The 24,101-nt window shown below is 41.4% G+C and overlaps 1 protein-coding gene across 1 annotated transcript in view; it reads left to right on the top strand.

Moving 5' to 3' along the window:
- LARS2 (leucyl-tRNA synthetase 2, mitochondrial) overlaps positions 1 to 24,101 on the top strand; it is a 141,539-nt gene that overhangs the window by 106,823 nt on the left and 10,615 nt on the right. Inside the window, exons 14-19 of the mRNA XM_051961079.1 lie at positions 819 to 956; positions 9,612 to 9,712; positions 11,129 to 11,311; positions 11,858 to 12,027; positions 16,091 to 16,168; positions 17,379 to 17,490. Of these exons, the coding sequence (XP_051817039.1) occupies positions 819 to 956; positions 9,612 to 9,712; positions 11,129 to 11,311; positions 11,858 to 12,027; positions 16,091 to 16,168; positions 17,379 to 17,490 (782 nt within the window). The remainder of the gene's footprint in view (positions 1 to 818; positions 957 to 9,611; positions 9,713 to 11,128; positions 11,312 to 11,857; positions 12,028 to 16,090; positions 16,169 to 17,378; positions 17,491 to 24,101) is intronic.

Here is a 24,101-nt window from a genome sequence, read left to right as displayed (position 1 = left end):
ATCCACCTGTTAATTGCAGTTTCCTCTTTTAGGACCAAAAAGAACTAATCTCCTCGCGCTTCTGTAAGACAGATTTCTAGTATCTGAAGACAATCATCAAACACCTGACCTCCAGGCCTGTTTTTTGTAGCCAGTCCTCATGATTATAGCATAATCTTGAAACATACCAATATACCCACTTATTTTGTGGATGAGAAAACTGAGCAGATCAAGTGACTCACTTGGATATTCAGAATAGTTTTTTCCCCAAGACTTTTTGGTGAACCTCTTTTCACCATCATTTCACATGACATTGTTATCATGAAAGGCAGCAGGATATATAGAGGGGCCTTAGAATCCAAAAGGCATTTCCCTAAGTCACAAGCCCATGCTGATCAGGGCATGAAAGAGGTCATGATTCTGAATTACTGGAGGCACTTGCATACTGGTGGTTTCCTGCCCTGATGACATTACAGTTCCTAGTCTAAAACTGGAGAGTTGTCTAGAGTTTAAGTGGCCTTTTATATTGGTTAAAATTTAGTAGTAGTAACTGAATAATAGTCCATTTTTCTTATTTTATAATAATTCCTCTTTAAAATTGGGTTAGAATAAGAGACAGCCAAATGACGATTCCTTTTATTAATAAGGTATTAGTATATTAATAAAAGGATTACTCAGAAAAAAAAAGACTAGAAGAACAATATAGTTGTTGTTCCTTGATATGATTTAATTCAAGGATAAACAGATTAAAGTTATACTTTCCTGTCTAGAACCCAAAGAGTTACACCTACCGGGTGAGAGCAAAGTGGGCTAATTTGTGTGTTCTTCTGTCCTTCCAGCCCCTTTAACAAAGCTGTGGCTGATTACTGGATGCCTGTGGATCTCTATATTGGAGGAAAGGAGCATGCAGTGATGCATCTGTTCTATGCAAGATTCCTGAGCCATTTTTGCAGTGCACAAAAAATGGTCAAGCACAAGTAAGCATTTCAATTTGTTTGGAGAGTCATTGATAAGTTGCATAGCATCCTGAAGTGGAAAGAAACCATTTTATGTGAAGGAAAGAATGAAAAAGAATTGTGTTTTCCAAGTAGACTTTACTATGAGGGTAAGCATCAGTCGTTTGTTCTGTTGCCACTTGACCAGTGAAAAGAGGGATGAATTTGGAATCTGGGACCTGGATCACCTGGGTTTACATCTTAGCTCTCCACTTACTATCCATGTGGCCTGTTGAGCCTTGGTTTCTCTGACTCCAAGATGATGACATTGAACTTCTGAGTTCTCTTCCTGCTCTCAATCTGTGATCACATGGTGGTTTTATCAGTATTTGTGGTGGTCATCTCCAATATTAGTAAAAGATTCAATATTAGCTATATTCTTTTTCTTTTTATGAGCTGAGCATTTTTAAGTTTGCCATGTTGCAAGACTTTCTGTGTGTATGTTTATACCACCACCACCCACCCAATGCCAGACTTTAGCCAGATTCTTCAGTAAAACTCCTTTAATATTCTCCTCATAAAAGGAAGTAATAAAATCAAAGCAAAGAACCAAGACAGGGATTTAACAAAATTAAATCTATTCCCATTAGCCTGTACTTGTTATGTTTGCCTGACTTATTAGTAGGTTTCAACAAAAATATGTTATTATTACATATTTGTGATGGACTTTCTAACAGATCTCCAATAAAGATTCAGATCTGTTTTTTAACATCTTATTCACTACAAATATATCAATGAAGTCAACTAAATTCAATAACCATTAATCATTCACTGTGTACAAAGCTCCTCACTGTATAAAAGTCTCGAAACAGAACCTGCGGAATTTAAAACAGAAATTCATTAATAGTGATTCTTTGACCTGTGTGATCATGAGTAAATCATATAACCTTCCTGGGCCTCCCAAGTTGTCTTCTGTAAAATGAGTTTGACCAGATGACTCCTGACATCCTTGCCGGCTCTCGATCTGCGATGGTGCCATGGATCGCCATTGGTCAATCACTTGCAAAAACAACAACTCTTCACCACAGAGTACCCTAAACAAATCCTAATGCAGTTGTTACAGAAATATTATTGGCAGAGGTCATAGAAGATTATTAGCTTTAGAGAGAAGAAACAAAAATGTAGGTTTGTGAAAGTGATTAACTTGTATAGCCCTGAATATAAAGGCCAGGTAGCACACAGGACCCTTATCCCACTTAAGTAGCTGCAAATAAAAGGGATCATGGAAACAGTTTCTAGCTCTCAGAGGGTAAGGAAAAGATGTCTGCTAATTTTCTTTTAGAAAATAGATTTTTATTGATATCTTTCTTTTTTTGTATCACCTGGATTTCCCCTTTATTCTTTCCTCCCTCACCCCTTGAGAGGAATCCCTTATTCCAATTTTTCTTAAAGAACAAAGTAGGAAAAGTCACAAAACTTATATCAATGCATTAAAAAAATCTAAATGTTATCTGTTTTCATGTCAGCTGTGACTCCCAGGCCCTTGCATATATTACACATTCATATTTATTGAATGAACAAATGAGACCTTTTAAATTTGATTATGGAGTTTTTATACTTCTGTTATTTGTCTTTTTATTAATATTTAGTGAGCCATCATTTACAAACGATCATCTCATTCCTCATTGTCTGTTTTTCATTTTAGGGTACCTGTTTTTGTTCTATGAGTATTTTTTCAGTTGCATTGGTGTTCACTAGACAGAAATTTGCCTTACAATGAATGTTAAAGAATACATTTTGTCAAAAGAGACACCTAAGAGCTTTATTTTCAAAATGGCAAATTGCATAGGTTCATAATCCTAGAGCTGAAGGGGACCCTCAAGAATATCCAGTTCAACCACTTCATTTTATAGATAGGGAAACTGAGGCCCAAGGAGGGGCAGAGATGTGACCAGAGCTGCCCAAGTAGGGGCACATACATAGGACCTAGGTTTTCTGACTGTATGTACACCTTGTACCCTTCCTGCTGGACCAGTTAGTGTTACACTAGTAAAAGTGACTTGTTTTAGGTGCAAAATTTTAATGCTTCTTGGGGGGAAATTAATGGATCATTTTGTTTAACCAATATGTGTTTGGCAAAGATCAATTTGTCATAAATGAGTAAAAATGGCTTACTTTTCTACACTTACAATTCAGAATTCATCCTTTGAGACTGTCAAGCTTTCCAAAAGGCTTTTAACCTGCCAGCGGTGAAGGAAAAAAAAGAAAGGAGCAGTAGGGACACCTCCCTCCCTGCCATAGATTTGTTCCCCAAAACCGTGTTTGCAAATGAATTTTTTGGAAGTGAAATCATTATTTTTCTACTGATTACTCCAGGGACGTTTTATCTTCATTTCTGATTCATCTTCCAGTTAAAAGCAGCTTTCACTTTCTCTGCCTGTCAGATAATTGCCTAAAATTAAATGTGTGAGAGAAGCTCTATATTGGAGTCAAGTTTAGAAGGGTGTCCCTTCAGCCCTTTGGACAGTCAAATGTTAAGGTTTGATTGACCTGTCCCAAGAACTGAACCGTCATTTGTGTTTGCTGCCACCAGGTGGCTGCCGTGGCCGTGATTTGTCATTTGACCCATCAGGCTTAATTAACCCAGAGGCAGAACCAATCTGGAAACTGGTCTGCCTGTGGGGGATGAAGGGAGAGAACAGAGCACGGGGGGCCACGGGGAGGGCTGGCCTTGGACTCAGCACAATCTGGGTCACTGAAGTCCTGCCCTAACCCAGACTAGCCGTGTGGGCCACCGGCTCAATCAGATCTGAAATGCTTAAATTGTGGGGATCTCTAGTGGGGGAGAGCAGTTCCCACACTGAGAGTTGCCTGTGTTGGCAGAATCCTACCTAGACCCAAAAGTATTTTGCTCAGAAAGATGGCTTTTTTCAAAAATTGCTCAACTTAATATCTTGTATGAAAAAAGCAGATCTTGTGTTAAAAGTACATAAAGCACATACTTCTTTGCTCTCTAGATTTCCTTGTTCTTCTCTCTTTTCTCTGTATTTCTGGAAACAAAGACCCTATTTAGGTCTGCGGTGGACCCCTTGATAGGGTGATTGATGATTTCCGTAATGGGCATCATAATGCCCATGTCACTGTGGGCATTTTTGACAGAAGCTTTTTTTGGAGGCAAACTTTATTTTTGTGTCTACTCAAAAAAAAAAAAAAAAAAAAACACCTAAAAAACCATGAAGTAGGTGTATAGCTAAGTTGCTAACCTCAATCTGACATGATACTCAATGGATATGTTCAAGGGAGACCTCAGCACTTGAATCAGAAATCAAATTAGGTTCTACCTGGGGTTAGAAGGAAAATTAAGTCACAAGTCCTAAGAAAATTCAGCATTTTATAATGCTTTTTCTGTTAAAGTTTGGTAATCTTTATTTTTAACTGCAAATGCACATGTCATTGGCAGATGTTTTCTTTCCAGCATACCTAGCAATAACATTTAATGGAAGTAGGCTTAGCTGGGAGCAGAAAAGTTTACATTTGCAATTGGTCAGTGAGCTCAGGGCCAAAACAGATTTTTCTAACTTTTAAACAGTTTTGGCTGATTGGATTTTCTACCCACCCACACCCCAGCCCACCCACACCCCACCCACCCAAATTCCTAAACCAGAGACTCACTTAGATTGCTCATCTGTCCATCCTTGTTCCTAGGAGATGAGAAACAAATGGAATTATGACAAACCTTTTCAGTGTTCTTAGTTGTCTTCTGTTGATTTTTTTGATTCTTTTACTAGTCATGTTACTTTGGGAAGGGAAATGTATTTTGTCTTGCAACACCAGAAACAAAAATCTATGTTGGTAAAGAATTTTAATTATGTGCTTTATGTTCAAAGATCCCAGAGTTAGCCAGTGGAAACTTGTCTCCCAGTAAAAAATAGCTGGCAAGGAATAGAGTGGCTGTTCCCAGAATGACTGACTTGGTGGGAGGCTACCCTTTGGTCAGCATTATCCGCTTCTGCCTTTGAAGCGTCAGGCAGACCACCATGTTCTTCACTGTAGATCAGTAAGAACAAAGACCAGCACCTAATCAGTCATAGAATCTTGGATTTCCATTTCTTCAGTGGATAAAAGAATGGTTACAAAGTCCTCGTCATCTTTTACATTTAATTCTTAAGTTTTCAAGAAAAATGCAATGCCTGAGAAATGAAATTTGCTGAATTGAAATGCATCCTATAGGAGGTTTTCCCTTTTTAAAGAAGGAAGTTGATCTTCAGTCGTAGCAACTCTCTTATAGTTAATGGCCTGCTCACATGGCTTTTCCACAAGCCAGGACCTCTGCTCAGAGCAGGAGGACAGCTAGCTGGAAAGGGAAGTTTTATTAAAATCTTTCAGAATCAATGAAATCTCTTTAAGGTTTATTTTCTATGCCATTGGCTAGCTGGCCTGAGAGAGGGGGGAGGAGAGGGGAAGGGGAGGGGAGCCATTTATTTATTTAGAATGAAGTAGAGCAGAGTTTCCCAAATTAACTAACAGTGGAATACTTTAAATATTGACAGAACTCCTAAAAGTGAAGGGGGAGGGGAGGGGAGGGAGTAGGGAGTATTGCCTAACACATCCCCTATGTTACATTTTTTTAATACTAATAAGATGGAAGATACATTCACCAGAACTACCCAACAAGCTTCTTTTGTTGGACTGCAGAACGTGCATGTTCATGTTAAAAAGGAACATAAACAATCTCACCTTAAAAATGAAATAAGCTTGTGGTCTCTGATCCTATCCAGTGAAAGGACTGAGCGAAATGGACTCTGGAGTTTCCTTCCTTCTCTAGAAGCCTGAGATTCAAAAAGTAGCTGCTGAGAGCGGTAAACATTGTTCCAATCCATACTGGAGGTTTGTTTAAATTAAAAAAAAAAAAGCCAGGTTCTTTTAAAGCCTCTTAGATATGTATCACAAGCTTTTTTATTGTACAGGTTCACTATTGATGTCCATGAGCAACATTAATATCATTGTCATGATCTGAAATGATGTGACATGAATTTTAATATCCTGTTTTAAGCATCTCGCTTCAGATAATGTTCTCTGAATGACAAATATGACAGCATAGCCATCATCCAGGGGCTTTCCAGTTCCTTGCTTTCCCCCTCCCATCAATCTTCTTGTTTCTACCCTCCTTGGCCCCTTATCTCTGTTCACATCACCCTGGAAGGACTTTTATATCAGCCTCACATCTTGGCACCTTCCTTCCCAATTCATCCTCCACATAGCCAACAACACATTGATTTTCCCAAAATACTATCTAACCACGCCATTGCCTGCTTAAGAAACTCCAGTGATTCTGACTCTAGGATAAAAATCAGACTCCTTGGTTTGAAGTTGTTTTTTTTTTCCTCCTCCCCCTTTGCCCCACATCCAAATTCTGTTTTATTTAATTTTTAAAATAATTTTTAATTGTGAATTTAACAGCCATCAACAAATGGGCATTTCAGTGTGCAAAGAAACACAAAAAGGGCTTATATTAAAAAAAAAAAACTTGAACTTCTAGTATATATAATAATCTGTTGAGAGACTGTTGTGCATGTCTCTCTACATATATATTATGTATATATGTGTATACACACAATATATGTATTTGTGTTTTTGTGTGTATTTTAAGCACTCTGCTAGACACTGAGAAGACTGTGTATATGTGTATACCTGAGTAGTTCTATATCTGCTCTCTTTGTTTTTGTTTTCTTCTGCACTTTTTTGTTTTCTCTGCATTTTAAAAGCTTATTTTATGAATACCATTTGTGTGTGCATCTCTCACTACCTGCTAACCCCCTCTGATTAGGCACCCTTCCTTATAACAAGTATGAATAATCTTTCCAAACAAATCAACATATTGGACACATCTGAGAATGCAGATCTCTTTCTGCATTTCCCTGTCAGAAAGCAGGAGATATGTTTCATCAACCATCCTTTGAAATCAGCATTTGCTGCTTTGATCAGAATGCTGAAGGCTTTCAAGGTTGTTTTCCTTTATATTGTTGTCATTATATAAATTATCCTGCCCATTTCCCTCATACGAACCTTCTTGTGTTTGTCTGAATCTGTCATATTTATCATTTCTTGTGGTGCAGAAATATTCTATTATGTTCATAAAGTCCCATTTTGGTCAGCCATTCCCCAACTGACGGGCATCTAATTTGTTGCCAGTTCTTTGCTACTTCAAAAATTTCTGTTCTAAAGTCTTCTCTCTCTGAGCTCTTCCCTCTGCTCTTGATTTCCTTCTTACCTAAACCTATTACAAACACCAGTGGGTCAAAGTGAAATCCAGTGATTTTGGGTTATGGTCCCAAATTATTTTCCAAAATGACTAGTCCAATCCACACCTCTCCCTAACCCGTTCTCCCAAATCCCTCAAACAGCAGCTCTTTCCCTCCTTGTCATCTTTGTTGGGTTGACGGCTATGAAATAACCTCAGAGTTGTCACAGTTTGCATTTCTCTCATCATCAGGGATTTGGAGCATCTAGAAGTCCTTCACAAAATGACTCCACACAGGCCTTGGATCGACCACTTCTTAACCTCCGTGGCTTCCATCAAAGTTCAGCTCACATCTCACCTCCCATAGGAAGTCTGTCCTGATCCCCAGCCGCTAGTGTCCTCTCCTCCAGAAATCATTTTACGTTTAATTTTCCATATACCTGTTCTTTCCCTGCCCAGAAATGTAAGCTCTTTCAGAGCAAGAGCTGTGGAGCTTTGTCTGTCTTTCTGTAGTGCCTGCAGGGAGAAGGTGCTAATAGATGCTTGTTGAATGTGCTGTATGAATTGTTGAATAAATTGATTCTTGACATTTCTATATGGCTTTTATCCAAACCCAGCTCAAATCATTTCAGGACTTTGCTGATTCAGAAACCCAAATAAGAGCAGCTCAGCTTCTGTAATCCAAAAACTACATTGCTGAAATACTGCATAGTCCCTCTGAAGACGGTTTTCAGACTCTCTCCTAATCTGATTTAGGGTGGTCCACATTAACCTTTGGCATCAAGAACCCTTAGAATACAGAGAAAGGAAGCATCAGGGAAAGCCTCTTTATTTCACATGAGTCCCTTTCAGAAATTTTTGCTTGGGGGAAGACTGGAGTCACTAATGGAGCAGATATTCAGCTGCAAATGAAATGAATACCGTCCTTTTTTTTTTTTTTTTTTTTTTTAAACTCCATAGCTAGGCTGGAGGGAGGGAGGCTGAACCAGGAGGGCCTGGCAATTAGCAGAAGGAATTATTCATGTGAGTGATGTCTTTGCATCAGTATTCCACTCACAGCTTTCTCCCAACTCCATATTCTCACCCACCCACCCCACCTCAAAAAAAAAAAAAAAAAAAAAAAAAAGAGGAGAAAAAAGGTCAGGGAAATAATGAAGTCTTCTGGTAAAGCCTGGAAGATCAGTTGTGAGGGATGTTGAAAAGGAGCCGGAGTAGAAAATGCTAAGAGATTGGTTCTTTTTGTCCAATTCTCCCCTTCCTCCTCTGACAACCTTTCTTTTCCCCTCCCCAATATTCCAGTAAAAAGTTTCATCTTTAATTGCCTCTTTTCTCATCACTAGGATTAAATGAACAGTGACATTTGGCAGGTCATTCAGGCCCACTACTTGTTCCTAATCACAACCTGTCCAAACTAAGCGGCATTGTAAAGCAAAACGAGACGCCTATTAAATTGGCGATGAAATTTCCTTTGATTCCATCCTTGGAGTTGGTTTCCTGCAGGTTGGGCCTCTTTGAGGTTAATTGCTTTAGCATCTTTCAGTAAAAACCATTCCAGTTAGTGGCCTGAGACAAGGAAATAAGCTGTGTTTGCATGTTGAAAGGTATTCTCCTCCAGTCAATGTCAGAACTGTGGGCATTGCTCTTCCAAAGCAGCTGGTCATCTTGAAGATGTAATATAGTTCTGTCTCATCCAAACCTGGCAACTCTGCTGTCTTTTTTTTAAAAGACATGAAATATATGCATATTCTCAGTGAATGTTTCTTCTTTGCAAAATAACATAAAGCAGTACATTCAGAAATATTTTAAAGCTAAATTGATTGGAGTTGCCATCCAAAAGAATATACTTAATTTCAAATTGGAACTAAAATAGTTATGGGATCACTGTTATCATTAGATATAACAGGAAAAGTGTATATTTTTTTACAAATGGTTTTAATAAAACTGGTCATAATATAGCAGGTAGCAAGGTTGTAAGGTGCTTAAGACCAAGGCCATGGCTGTAGGCCCTTTTTTGGTCCTCAAAGTGCCTAGTCTCAGACTGTATACACAGGAATATATTTGGAAAGTATCCGAGAGGCCATCCAGTTAAACACCTTCTTTTACAAATGGGGAAACTGAGATCCAGATGGGGAACTAACTTGCCTGAGGTCACTCATATTGTAAGAAGCAGAGGTAAGGCTTGAGCCGGGGCTCCAAATCTGGATCCCCACTGCTTCAAGCGGCTCCTAGGAGAAGCACTCGATGCATGCTGACTCATTTGCTCTGTTCTCTGTGCCATGTGGGAGCCTTTGATCACAAGTGCAAGGAATGATTACAGGCTTTTCAGGGGTAACCATACGCCTGCAGGTATTGTCAGTGGTCCTTGTCTTTGCTTCAGAAAGTTCACATCTGTTTTGTTGTTGTTTAAATGTTTGTTTCCAACATCCCACATTCCTTTTCCTTTTATCTTTCCTCAGAGAGCCTTTCCACAAGTTGCTGGTTCAAGGCCTAATCAAAGGGCAGACGTTCCGTCTACCCTCTGGCCAGTACCTGAAGAGAGAGGAAATCGATCTCACTGGTAAGGAGCAGCGTGGAACCCTTGGTACAGGTGCGGCCGGAGACCCCCTCAGAGAAGCAGGGGTGCAAGTCACGGATGCCTGGCAAGTCCAGGACCAAAATGTGTGGGCCCAGCCATTCCCCAACCCGAGATCGTCTCATTGTGTGACTCATTGTCACTCCATCCCCCTAAAACCACATCTTCCCCTGTACCACGTAGGGCTCGGATCCAATCCCTGCAGGCATTTCCAGTTCTGAAGCTCTGTAACCAAAAGCGATGGTCACTTAGGAAGCCCCGTGATGTGCCAGGCGCTGTGGTAGGGATGGTGGATACAAGTCGAGGAATGAAGCCATCCCTGTCCTCAGAGGGAATAGTGCATTTGTCACCAGACAGCGCCAGGACTCATTTAGCCCGATTTTAGCAGAGCTGCGTCTGGTCAGCATGAGAAGCACTACCCAGAGAGGTCTCCGTCGAACAATGCTGGACAGCCCAAAGTTTGCCCCACTTTGTACAGGCCATGGCACCAGAGAAGCACCATCACTGCCACCTCCAGGAGGTCGAGGGCCCCTAACATAGCCTTACGTTCCTTAAAGCCTCAGACAATCTTAATCTAGCTCTTCTTTAAGGTAATTAGCTGGTCCCCAAATAAGCTGGAGTATAAACTCCCCTTTGGATCCCAGGACCCTGACTAGGTTACTATTTCCTTTCTCCCATCCAGCTGTTTTCCTTTCACATTCTCCCTTACCGTTCTCTCTGCCTCAAAGCATTTTTATTGACAGCACTTCAGATGGCAGGATTTGGGTATGTTTCAGTTCTTGCCCTAAAACTGGAACAGACTTCGAAAGCAAATACTAACATATTCTTTCTTGTTCTTTCCCCTAATCATTCTAATGATCATGAAATAAGTTTTTAAAATGAACACAAAGGAAAGTATTATTTTGCTATTGAAGAGAGACTATAGCATACTTTTATATTGAATTTACTGTAGTTGTTTTATTTGGAACAAACCACTTCTTCTCTCTGGGTACCATTTTCCTTTCTGTAAAGGGAAGGGATCTGACTAGTTGGTCTCTAAAATCCCTCTTGTCTCTAGCGCCCTCTGTACTTTGGGGGCTTGTCGGTGCCCCCAGCTCTATCACATATGCACTGGTCTTGGGTTCTTCACTCATGAAATGAGCCACATGGATTGTGTTCTACATTTCAACCCTTAACCCCCTGCAACTTTGTGACTCCTGAAAGAAGAGCACAAGGTGGGGTAGGTTTATATGAAAAAGACCCCCTTTTCCATAGTTTAACACACTGAGAGGCTTGAAGATATGTACTCTACAAATAGTCAGGTTGTTGAAGTGGACACTTCTGGCCTGTCACATATCCAGTGATCGCTTTTTTTTTTTTAATCATTGTGACTGAATGCATTATTACAATTCTTCTCTCTAGGTAAGGAACCTGTTCATGCAAAAACCAAAGAAAAGTTAGAAGTGACATGGGAAAAAATGAGTAAATCCAAGTACAATGGAGTAGATCCTGAGGAAGTGGTGAAGCAGTATGGGATCGACACCGTGAGGTTGTACGTGCTTTTTGCGGCCCCTCCAGAAAAAGATCTCCTGTGGGATGTGAAAAGTATGTCATCCTGCTGCTCCCTCTTGTACTTGTGCGGGGAAGTCTGCTTAGGCCCCGAAGGAGACTGAAGCGAGCTATGGTCAGAGTAATGACAATAAGGAAAGTCTAGCCTCCATTAACCCCCAGGGAGGCGAGGCCCATAGCCAGCCCCAAGAGGCCGGTTTCATTCAGCTTTTGCCCTAGGTCCACTCCAGGCCAAGGAGACCATTACCTTCCAGAAGAGGCCTGAGAGGTCTGCCCCAAACCTGGGTCAGCTTCAGCCTAAAGAACTAGACAGGGAAGAGGATCTTCTAGATGATCCTCCAAAGAAATCCATCATCCCTCGGGTCCTTTAGATTAGAAATGACTTGAGGGGAATAGTTACCCCAGGATTATTTTGTCCCTGAATAAATTGTGTAGCAGTCTCTGCCCAAGAAATGGGAGTGGCAAGATGGAAGACCCTTTCCAGGGCTCACTTCTTCATCCTTAAAAGCAAAGGGAGCCACCTCGCTCTGGCTGCTCGGGTTTTAAAACCACATCTCCGTTCTTTCCCGTTCCTGCCCGCAGCTGACGCTCTCCCTGGGGTGCTGAGGTGGCAGCAGCGCCTGTGGGCCGTGACCACCAAGTTCCTCGAGGCCAGGGCTTCTGGCCAGGTGCCCAGCCCCGACTCGCTGAGCCCCAAGGAGCGGGAGGAAGCCCGGAAACTCGGGGAGTACAAGAACTCCATCGTCTCCCAGGTAGGTGGGCCCCAGGGCCCCGGCGTGGGGGCGGAGCCAGACCCCGGCCTCCCTTCCGGGACCCGGATTCACAATGGGCTTTCTGCTGCTGCCCACAGCTCCTTATTGGGGAGCCTTGTCACAAGCTCTTGTGCAGCAGCAAATCCTCCTCCCCTTCCCCACACCCCACAGATCAGCAGGAGAGAAGGTCCTGTAGGGGAAAGAAGGCCATGGGACATTTGTCTCTCCGTAACTGTGGGGCTAGACCAAGGCAGCTTAATGGGGACCAAGGCAAACACGCAGTCAGCCCAATCTGCAGACTCTGGCCCTTCCCTTCTGGTTCTGTTAGCACCCCGAAGTCAGGAGGCCTTGTGGTGCAGTGGTGAGAGCTTCACAAGGCCCCTCCCTGACGGCTGCAGTCACTTTACTCTCCCATGCCCCGGCAGCTCCTGGGCCTGAAGTTTGCTGATGCCCATTGGTAGAGAGCCCCCCCTCCTCTGGGTGTTCCCTACGCCCGTGCAATTACAGGCCTTAGGAGAGACCATCCCATGTCTCTGAGAGCTGCCATGTCCCATGAGCCCAGCTCATCAGGGGCTCAAGGAGTCACCCACCAAGAGACTGTGTTGGATCCAAGAACCAGCCTAGTGAGGGGTAATGGAGACAAGAAGCTCACAGGATAGCTGTTCAAACAGACAAGAGGGAGCGAGAGAACTAACCCAGTGAAAGCAGAAATCCTTGAACTGCTGAAATAATGTGAAATCATGAGAATCCTGTCCTGAGAAAACTCACTTTCCTCAGCCATAAAAGGAGGGGTTTGGCCTAGAAGGCTTCTGGGAGCCCTCCCCTCTCTCCATCTGTGGCTGCTCAAGCTAGAGGGGACCTCAGTGGTCCCTCCGTCCAGCCCCCTCGTGTTCACATAGGCGTGGAGATCCCAAGAAGAGCAGGGAGCCCAGAACTCCTGTCCCCAGACCTAAGGGTCTTTCCTTTGGGCTGTGCCTCTTGTGGGTTCTGTGACACACTAATTTCTGCAGATAGATGTAATGTTTTCCGGTTCAGATTTTCTTGGGTCTCTGGGAACAGCCTTCGTTTCAGTTCAGTAATCACCACAAGAACATCCAGGGGTTAAAGTCCAAATCCTTTATTGTCTCCTTCAAAGTCTTCTCTCCTCTCCTGGGGCCCGGCTAGTGTTCTTAGAGGCCTATCTCTCTCCTTGGTTCCAAGAGCTTGAGCTCCTACCTGCCTTCTCTGGCTTCTTAATCTCTCGGAATGAATCTGGCGGAGGCTCCCAGCTTATATGCTCTACACTGAGTATAAACGATTTTTATTTGTTGTAGGATTAAATCAGTCATATTGAACTTAGAGAACTATTAATCACCATGCTAAACTAGATAACCATTGTCTCATCAATTCCACTTAGCACCTTGTAAGAATCCTTTATTTCAAGTTCAGAGTTCTGGCCCTTAACAGATAAGTTACTTCCAAGTCCAGCTATTACATTTTGGCCATCATGATACCACTTCCTACAGAAAGAAGAAATACAGGGATAGATTTGGAAAAAGAGGCATCAGACCATCTCAGCCAGATTAGTTTTTGTCTTTGTTGATTTTTTTTTTTAACAGTATTAGGACGTTCAGCTGCTTTTGAGAGCAAAATCCTTGGAAGAAAGAACTCAAAAATTCTATAGATGTTTCCTTGCTGGGCAGTTAGCCCACACCCACAATTCCTTTGTCATCAAATTTAAGTGGAAAAAGATGAAAGTTGGTTTGTAGATATGCTGATCCAAGCTTTTAAGCTTAACCAAATTTTTTTCATATATTTGGGCCCAAATACAAAATTGTATTAACATGGAAACATTTCTCCTTCCTAACCTAAAATAGCTCTGTTTTCAGGAGTGGCTCTTTTTTTTTTAATGAATCTTCTTCCAGTTTCTTTTTTTTTTAAATATATTCTGTGGAAGGTTAGAATGACTTATTGACTTGAATTAAATAAACTGAGTGATGCTTGAGCAACTATTTTATCATTAAATATTTATTTTTTGTGCTCCAAGATTTTTTAATTACTTAATTCAGTGGATTGTGATATTTTAGTGAGTTTTACAATCTTGAATTTTTTTCAATTTTTTTCAAAGGTGTCACATTTTTATTTTCCTGCTAAAGGTAAAAATGGACAGGAATATATCCTCAATTTTATTCTTCTTGTTTTGATTCCTCTGGTTCCTCCAGGTAAAGAATAATCTTAACCTTTTCATCAGTTATTTATACCATGTGGATTGGGGGTATTTTTTTTTATTTTTTTAAATCTTAATTTTATTTTATTTAATAATAACTTTGTATTGACAGAATCCATGCCAGGGTAATTTTTTACAACATTATCCCTTGGGGGTATTTAACTAAGGGTTTCTATCATCAAGAGACATCCAGCAGACTACAACATCTTTGTTGTTAATTTTATTTTTTCAACAACTTCTTTGAGCCATCCAAAATATGATTTACTAGTTAGTCTATTATGTTATTTTTGTAGGCTCCTCCAGTTTTAGTTGACATTATCTTTCCTTCATACAGTCTACCCTCTAGCCAATTGGATGACTTACTAGCTCTTCTCCCAACTCAGCCTTCCCTCCTCCACCTTCATGCATTAACCCAGTCCATGCCAAGACTGAACTGCCTTCTTACCCAAAGTCCTTCTTTTTCTTCAAGGAGCATCAGATATCAATGTGGCCTTTCATGATCTCTTCACACATTAGTGCCCTTTCTTTCCTCAATTTACATGTCATCTGCTTATCTTCATATGTGTTAGAAATAGAATGTAAGATCCTTGAGGGCAGGAACTGACTCATTGTCTTTGTAATTTTAGTACCTGACATATGCTAAATTCTTTGTTAAACTCTATTAAATGTTACAGAAAATGGGCTAATAAAGGATGGCACTAATCAAAACATGATTAAAGCAATATGAGAATACTTAACATCCTATATGAATTACAAAACACCACTGTGAGTCTCTATTCAGACCCAAAGAACTTACCCCAAAGCTTCACTGGGGCAAAGCTATAAGCTTGAGTCCTTGAAGGCCACACTGACTTCTGCAGGCACTCCCAAACTGGAAGGACGGAGACCTGGCCTGGTTATGTCTGTGGATTTTCCACTGCCCAGTAGTCTCATTACCAGGCTGACCTGGGGGGGACGGGTGTATGATTTTTTTTTCATAACTTCTTGTTTGACAGAGAAGGTTCGAGACCTGTTTCAGTGGAGGGAGGACTTGTATTGATGACATTGATCCTTAAAGTACTATTGAAATATCCATGCGTGCACTAATTACATAAGTGTATATACTCATATACTCTGCAGTTACCAGAACAGGTCAGAAAGAGCTAGGGAAGGACTGCACTTGATAAGACTTGATAAGAAAAATAAAAGTCAGAGTTTTGAGCCTTCATAAAAGATGCTTCCTCGTACTATCAGGCATTCTCTTCAGTAATTTCTATATTAACTATTCCAAATCATGTGGATTCCAAATTCACTCAGTGAAGATTTGTTAAGGAACTGTTATATACTCAGTACCATGCTAGATACTGGGGAATGCAAAGAAAAAGGAGAAAAGAAGTTCTTGCCATCAGAGAACTGGTACTCTACTTAAAGAGTCAACATGTATATAAACAATTACTATCTAAAATAAAATCAGGTGGAGGAGAGCTGAAAACAGCATGGAAGCTTGGGGGAGGAGCCACTTTTGTTTTTGTGAGAAGAGGACATCCAATCTGGACCTTGAAGAAAAGCAGTGGTTTCTAAGCACAGAGATATGCAAGGGATCAGATCAGACATGTTTGAAATGGGAGGGGAAGACAGAATCAGAAAGCTGCTGGTGAGATAATCATAGCAGTGATTAATATCATCAGAGATGAGATTCATCTAGTTTGACATTTTTGGATAATTAAGAATTCTGTAAAGTGTTTGATAGCCATATCATTGGAAGGAATACTTACAGTGATCTAGTCTCAGATCCTTCAAGTCTTGAACTCCAGAATTCTGTTATGAAATAAAAAATCATTTTAACAAAAAGAGATACCTTAATTTTTTTACTTCTAGGTAACTACCCATTTCACAGAAGATTTCTTATTGAATTCTGTGATTTCACACCTGATGGGACTCAGTAATGCACTCTCGGTAAGTTTTCTAATTGTTCTAATGCACTCATAGTAGATTCAATGAGTAATCTCCATCCAGCCAACCATGTGTTACACAAACTCTGAATGCTTATAGCTTGAAAACAAAAGAAAAATGATGAAAAAATACCTAAACAGAATTAGAATTAACTGTATTGTTGAGTTACTAAGAAGCAAATTTATAAAAACAACACATTTCTAGCTCTTAAAATATGCATATATATATGCATATTCACATATTTATATATCATCACATTTTTATTATGTATTATATAATTATATGCCTTTACACATATATTCACATAAATACTTTAGTCGTGGAATTAAATTTTTTTTAGGTTGAAAAAATCCTTACTTATGATCTAATCCAACTTTTTCATTTTACAGCTAAGGAAATTGATCTGGGAAGTAAGGGGAAATGCTCCTGTGACTTGTGGTGCACGTGAACAGTCTTAGCTGTCCTCACTAACGCTACGTATTTTTAGATGTTAGCAGGATCAGAGAGACCCTGTCTCTGAAATCAGCCTTTTTATCAGTGAGACCGGCTCTGCCTGTGAAGGGCCGTGTTCCTTCACAGCCTCCATCAGAGTCCCTGCTGCACCTCACAAAATGGAATAGACTAGTCAGGGTAGTTTTCTTGTCACCTTTTATACACAAAATAATATATTGTGTAGCTTTTAAGTTTAGCCAAAGTATCCTAATTATTATAATCCCAAGGGAGCTGAGGGAGGCATCCTAAGTGGGTCATGAGAAAGGTGGAGCTGGGTGTGCCGCTGGAGTACCACCCCTGCCCGGACCTTATCACATCTTCCTGGCTGCCCCTCCCCACCGGGTCCCCTCTTGCATCCTGGCCAATTTGCTATGTTCTCATTTCTCTCCTCCCTTTGTTCCCAGTTTTATGTGTCAAGTTTAAACCTGATCATTTCTGAAATGAACAAATGATATCAAGGATATCTGGTCTGTCTGTTTCTTCATTTGCTCTTGGTGGCAGGCCCAGAGGGGCCACAGGACACCTGAGAGGCGTCCCTAAGGTGGACATACACCTGTGGACCGGGATATGTCACAGAGTAGGAAACGAAGGAAGGACATTCAGAAAGAAAGGGGCTGGGAAGCTGCAAATTTTTTAACTCATTATCCCTGTGTGACTATAGGAGAGCCTTAAGCTTTCATGCCTTGGGGTATTATTTTCATTTTTTCCTTCTCTTCCTTAGCAAGCTTCTGAAAAAGTCGTTCTACACAGTCCAGAATTTGAGGATGCTTTGGCTGCCGTCTGTATAATGGCTTCACCCTTGGCCCCTCACATAACCTCAGAGCTCTGGGCAGGTATGTCATGCATTTGGGTTATTAACAGAAATTCCAAAATGGTGGGTCATTATCATTCCCCCGTGGGCGGTCTTTTAAGTTGTCAAACTTAGCAGTGAGATTTACTGGGATGCCTTTCTCACACTCCAAGGGGCCTTGTCTCCCCAAAGCTGAAGCTGCTCTGGCTTAGGGGGATCCAGGGCTCCATTGGGACGGCAGGTAAAGGATCCTGAGAAAAGTGTTCGTAGGAGCTTCTTCCCTGAGCCTCAGAGCACGCAATCCTTCCATTACTGATCACAGGAGCCTGTTGTTTAAGAGGAAAGGCCGGAGGCAGTCCCCCTCTTCCACTAGAGAAAGGGGGCAGCAGAAGGTAAGTAACAGCCAGATGTCTCCTTGTTTGTGGATGGCTGAGCTGAACCCCATTCTTCAAATTAAATAAGAAGACATAAGTGATACAAGTCGGCGGTCAGTCCTGTTATTATTGTTCATGCTGAGGAGCTGTGCTACAAGCGTACCCAGAGGGCTTTTGTGCCCACCTCTTCATGTGGTGCTTCAGAATGGCATTTTCCCCCACTTCTCTTAAAAAGACCTGACTTTTGAAGGAGAGATTGACATGTGACCCCTCCAACCCCACTAAATTTGATTCTCGTCTCTGTGCAAATGCCTCCTGGAGCTTTATACTCAGCCATGGGCTCCCTCCTGAGCTCCAATCCAGGGTCGCAAGCCTGCCTTGGGATATCTCGACCTGGATGTCCTGGAGAACTCAGCCCGTCCAAAACAAAACTCTGTTTCTTCTCTAAATTTTTTCATTTCTCTCAAGGGGGTACCACCTCGCTTCCAGTAATCCAAGCAATACCCCAAACTCCTCTGTCACTCACTCCACACAAACTCCTCTGATTGGCTTTCAAAGCCTTTCGCCACCTGGCTCCAATGTGTTTTTCCATCCTTAGGAGAGAATTATAGAGTTAGAGCTGGGAAGGGCCCTAATAGTCGGCATCCAACCTGCTCTACAAGAGCAGACTGAGACTACAGGAGGCCATGTGGCCAGCCCCCTGGCCATGCAGCCAGAAGGCTTGTGAGGCACGATCGGAGCCCGGGCTTCTGACTCCCCCACCTAGTGCACCATCCTCTGCCTCTGACACCTGCCCTTGCTGCTCTATCCCTCTGCCTTGGGGCAGACTATCCCCCAGGCTAGAATGTACCCCTTCCTCCCCATCTCTGCACATCCCTGGTTTCTTGCAGACCTCAGCTGAGGAGCCATCTTCTTCATGAAATCTTTTCTGAGCCCTGGCTGCTAGTACCATGTTCCCTGCCAATTAGCTTGCACTGAATTTGTGTGCGTCTGACATATATTCACATATGTACGTATTGTCTCCTCACTACACAATGGAAGCTTGCTGAAGTTAGGGATTGTTCATTTTTGTCATTGTTTCCCCATTGCCTAGCACTGTGTGTTGTGTATAATAGGTATTTGATGAATTTTTGTTGATTAATAGGAGTTTTTCCTTAGCTATTGGGAGGGTTTTCTCATCCATTTTCTTAAAAAATTTAATAGTAGGAGACTATTTCTTTAGAACGTATGGCATTTTCAGAATATATGTTGGAAAAAAATTCTTTTAATTTGTAAATGACAGTGCATGTAATAACTCAATCCATTTTAGAAAGTCACTTCAAAAATTCAAGGTTTCAGCAATTTGGGAATGAATCTTGTTTTTAAAGCTGTAATCCCTGTAGACTTTTAAAGCTTGGCATGCTAAGGAAAGATAATCAACTTAATATTTTTCCAGCAGTAGCCTCAGATGTAGAAGGTGATTTGGCTTCCTAACAGAATTCCATTGTACCACTCCTTGACCATCGGATAAGGAGAGATCATCTGTTGGTTTAGGAGAAGGCTGAAATACTCTTGAAGAAAAGCAGGCTGAGAAGCCCCACTTCTGGGAGGGCATCTGAGAACTTCTGTCCTCATCGGCCTTTCCCAGCTACCTCCTCCTCCACCCCTGACAGGACCCTTCAGGGCCCAGCCCCACAGGGAAAGCGAGCACGACAAACCCACCCTGAAAGTCTTTGAAAGGCCGACAGAGAGGCTGGGAAAATAAGACCCCTGTCTGCCATGGCACTTCTGGGTAAAACAGAACGCCTTCTGTTCTTGACTCTGAAGAAAGAGAACCTGAGACATGCCAGCCATTCTTTGAAGGCTCACATCCTACGTTTGGAGGCCAGGCCTTTCTCAGCCATATTCTGGCTTAGTTTAATCTGAAAATGCTCATCATTTCCAACCTCTGGCTGCTGGTTTGGGGCAGCAAGGATCTGGTGGAGTGTACGGGATCAGCAAAGCATGAGTTTGAAGTTAGCTTCTGATACTTCCTCACTGTGGAGCCTGGGCAAGTCACTTCACCCTCTCTGCCTCAGTTTCCTAATCTGTAAAATGAGCTGGAGAAGCTCATGCTTCAGAAGGTTTTCACCTAAATCTGGAAACAAAGCTGCAGGCGGCTACCATTTACCACACCATCCTTCATCGGTCTCTTGTGTGTGGCAGGCGACAAACCTAATGTTAAAAGATCACATTCAGATACGGAGTGGCCATGGGGCCCTTTACCTGTGGTGATGGGGATCGCCCACTGCCAAAGGGCCGGGTCCTGGGCTCCCGAATGGAGCATTGGACGGACCCCGGACCGTTCGTCTTTGACTCCCATCTCCATGATCCCCAGAGCTTACATCTCAGGAACCAGCAGCAATTGAGTGCCGCAAGGGCCACCCATGTGTCTGGTTTTCCTGGTGAGGCTAGAAGCAGTTCTGTTCTTTTCTCCCCAGTCAGCTTAGGAATTTGCATGAGAATGCAGGCTAGCAATTCTGTACATATTGAGTTGCACTGGACTTCCTCCTTGCCTTTGTGTTTGGAGAGCATGGGATCTCTAGGCAGCTGAAATTCCAGGGGGGTTTTGGGGGTCTGCCCTGACTACAGGGATCTTTTCAAAGTGCACACACACCTGCCTGGTGTGCAGAAAGCTGAGAATTCCAGAGGCCTGATTTCCACTAGTCCAGCACTCTTGATTTATCTTTTTTAGACAGAACAAGCTCCCTCTTTGTCTGCTTAATTTCATTTATTATTATTTTATCACTCAAATGGATAACCCTTTCTCGTGTGTCTTTTGGCTGTTAAAAAAGCAACTGACTCAAAATTGGTATCAATTAAGCAGTGAGCATTTATTAAGCATTTAATATGTTCTAGGCAGTGCTAAGCAGTGAAGATACAAAGAAAATGTTTAAAACAGAAAGTAAGGCAGACAGAGAATGAGAGAAAGACATAAACAGACAGACAGGCAGAGAGGGAGGGAGAGAGTAAGAGTACATATTCCAGGCACTATGCTATGTACTGGGATAAAAATTACTGCAAAAACAAAAGAGAGTTATTCCTCTCAAGAAGCTTGCGTCCTAAAAGGAAAGACAACACATAAAGGGGGGGAGAGGTGACACAACAAGTAAACATCAGAGAGGGGATTTGAACCCTGAGGTTCTCTCTGTTCTGTCCTGCACCATACTGTTTTGCCGAGACTGTGCCCTTCCAGCCACATTTCTGTATTTCTCCTTATTTTTTAAAAGGCCTCCTCTCCAGTGGAATGGCCGTGTCTTTTTGTCATCTCACCCCAGTTCCCACAGGGTCACCTGCAGCCATGGCATGGCAATAGCCATCAGCTTTTACATGTTAAAAGCAGTGTGAGTTTTTGAGTTGAAATGTGGACTTATTTTGTGGTTGGATTTTTGTTGGGAGTTTTCAATCACTCTAGGAACTTGTTCCTGCCACGTAGCATCTTTTATTTTCAAGGTGGGTGATAGAGAAGATTGCACTGTCTCTCACTATTGTGCAAAGTCACTTTGCCTTTTCTCTTTTGCATTTTATTTATTTAAGAAAATAGTTCTAATGGTATATTTCTATTTATTTCTATGTGCTTCTGTTCTCTCTTACAGCAAAAATAACCTTAGAATGGCTAGAAATGGAATAAGGCAATATAGGATAGAAAGCACAGAGATTATTCCCCAATCTCCTTAGGAAAAAACAAACTTCATAAGAGAAATGCCCTTTATTGATAAACAAAATTGAAGACTATCCCCCAAAGAGGATTTCCACTGAGCATTGGAACATATAGTAAAAAGATTTTTTTTCCCCTCCGAAACTGACCTTTGGTGTCCTACATTAAAGAGAGGTAATGATTTAATCCGTATTATAAAGCATAGGATCCAATATAAATGGCATGAGATGCTTCAAGAGTTAATGCTGCCCTTTGGTGAGGGAAACATTCATGGAACTGATCTTGGCAGTCTGTAAACATTAACAGGATGAGGAAATCTGTTTCCTTCCTGAAACCCTGTATCTCTGGAGCAGGCAGATACTCTCACTAAATTGTGAGAGGTTTCTTGTTTATCCTAGGGGAGCATTTTCCCATCCAGCCAAGAATGTAAGATGCTTGCTTAAGGAAGCTCCAGAGGGAGAGATGCTGCTTTCCCCTCTTCCTGCTGGTTGCCATGGAAGGCTATAGAAAGAAGAGCTGAGGGAAGCCCATGTAAAAGATATTGTAAAAAATCACCCTTACAGGCAGTCAAGAAGATTAAAATTCTCATCCTGTTAATACAAAGCATCTGATCATGTAGGCCGTTCAGTAAATACTTGTGGATTGCCTGCTACTCCGTGAACTCTGGATTCTGGTCACCCCGTTAACATCGTTGTTCACATTGAGTTATCCCCATGGTAGATAACTTTTGCTTTGTAAATATATATGTGTATGTATATCTATAGATAGATATAGGTATAGGTATATATACACACATATATAGAGATATATACATACACATACATACACACGTAGTCTACAGTATATGTATAAATCTGTGTATGCATGTGTAGGCATATTTACATATGCTTATGAGTATGTAAACATGTATACACACACACACACACACACATATACATTTTCCTTCATCTGAAGCTCCTTGAAACTTGATGCAATGAGTCCCAGAGCAGTGATTTCAGTTCTCTAGATTTAAGGTCATTGAACACTGAGATTATTCTTTAAAGGCAGAGTAGTGTGGAGACTTCTGGCAAATCATACGGTATCCCAGCCAAAATGTTCTGGTTACCTCCAATTACTTGCTGGTATCTAATAAATCTAATCAACAAGACCCCACATATTCCGAGTCCTGTGAATAGGGCATAAGAGCAACTGGATTAGCATGTAATAAATACGATACACAGAGTAGCATTTGTCCTATATGATAACCATAAAGCACTTTGCATTTATATTGGCATTTTTTTTCTTTCACATATGTAAGTATGATTGTAAAGGAATACTGTAAAACTTTCTTTCAAGACCCATCACCTCCACAAAGCTTTCCCTTTTTTAAAATAAAGCTTTTTCAAAACATATGCATAGTTTTCAACATTCACCCTTGTAAAACCTTGTGTTTCAAATTTTTTTTCTTCCTCCCTTCTCCCCTAGACGGCAAGTAATTCAATACATGTGAAACATGTGCAATTCTTCTCTTTGTATTTCCACATCTGATTCTCTTTCCCATTAAAAAAAAATCAGAAATGATCTTTCCCTTCTCCAACCTTAAAGACTGAATGTCTTGTTTGTACTTCTATGAGCTTTTGTCACATCATGCTTTTCTTCTTCTTTGAGAGCTCCATGAAAGTGGAGACTTTGTCATTTTTATTTTCATATGAACTCCAGGATAGTCTAATATCTCGCATGTAGTAGGCAGTCAAAAGCATCTTGTGAGATATATTTTAAGAAATAAAAATTGTAAAAGACAGTCTCTCCTCTAAAGATGCTTAGGTACTCAATTGAGGAACTCTGCCCAAAGGGCCATCAGACTGTGCATCCCCTTTGATCCACTGTGCTTGTATCCCAAATATCATAAAGGAGCGAAAGGGACCCACCTGTGCAAAAGTGTTTGTGGCAGAAATTGGAAATTGAATGGATGCCCATCAGTTGGAGAATGGCTGAATAAATTATGATATATGAATATTATGAGATATTATTTTTCTATAAGATGACTAGCACAATGATTTCAGAAAGGCCTGGAGAGACTTACATGAACTGATGCTAAGTGAAGTGAGCAGGATTGTACACAGTGACAACAAAATTTTATAATGGTCAATTCTGATGGATTTGGCTCTTTTCAATAGTAAGCTGATTCAAGGCAATTCCAATAGACTTGTGATGGAGAGAGCCATCCGCATCCAGAGACAGAATTATGGAGGCTCTGTGTGGATCAAAGCATAATATTTTTACCTTTTTTGCAGTTATTTGCTTGCTTTTTTTTTTCTCATTTTTTTCTTTTTTGATCTTCCTGGTTCCAAGCCAGCTCTAGGTCCGCTGGGCCATCTTGTTTCAGGTCATCTTAGAGCCATCCAAGAGTTCTGCAGTGTTGACTCTTCTATAATTGCATAATTGTTGTTTGTCCTTCATTCTCCAAGAGGAACAAGACAGCAGGAAAGTGATGCCGTGACTTGCAAGTAAATTGGACTGAAATGAAAGAGACTTTGCAGAGTCTCCCACTTCATTTTCTCCTCTGGGGCCATCTGGGTCCAGTGGCAAGATATGGATCAGAACAGTGTAGTGGGAGAACTTGAC

Source organism: Antechinus flavipes, chromosome 5, assembly GCF_016432865.1.
Source record: "Antechinus flavipes isolate AdamAnt ecotype Samford, QLD, Australia chromosome 5, AdamAnt_v2, whole genome shotgun sequence".
NCBI classification, from domain to species: Eukaryota; Metazoa; Chordata; class Mammalia; order Dasyuromorphia; family Dasyuridae; genus Antechinus; species Antechinus flavipes.
This window is presented reverse-complemented; position numbering and strand designations above follow the sequence as displayed.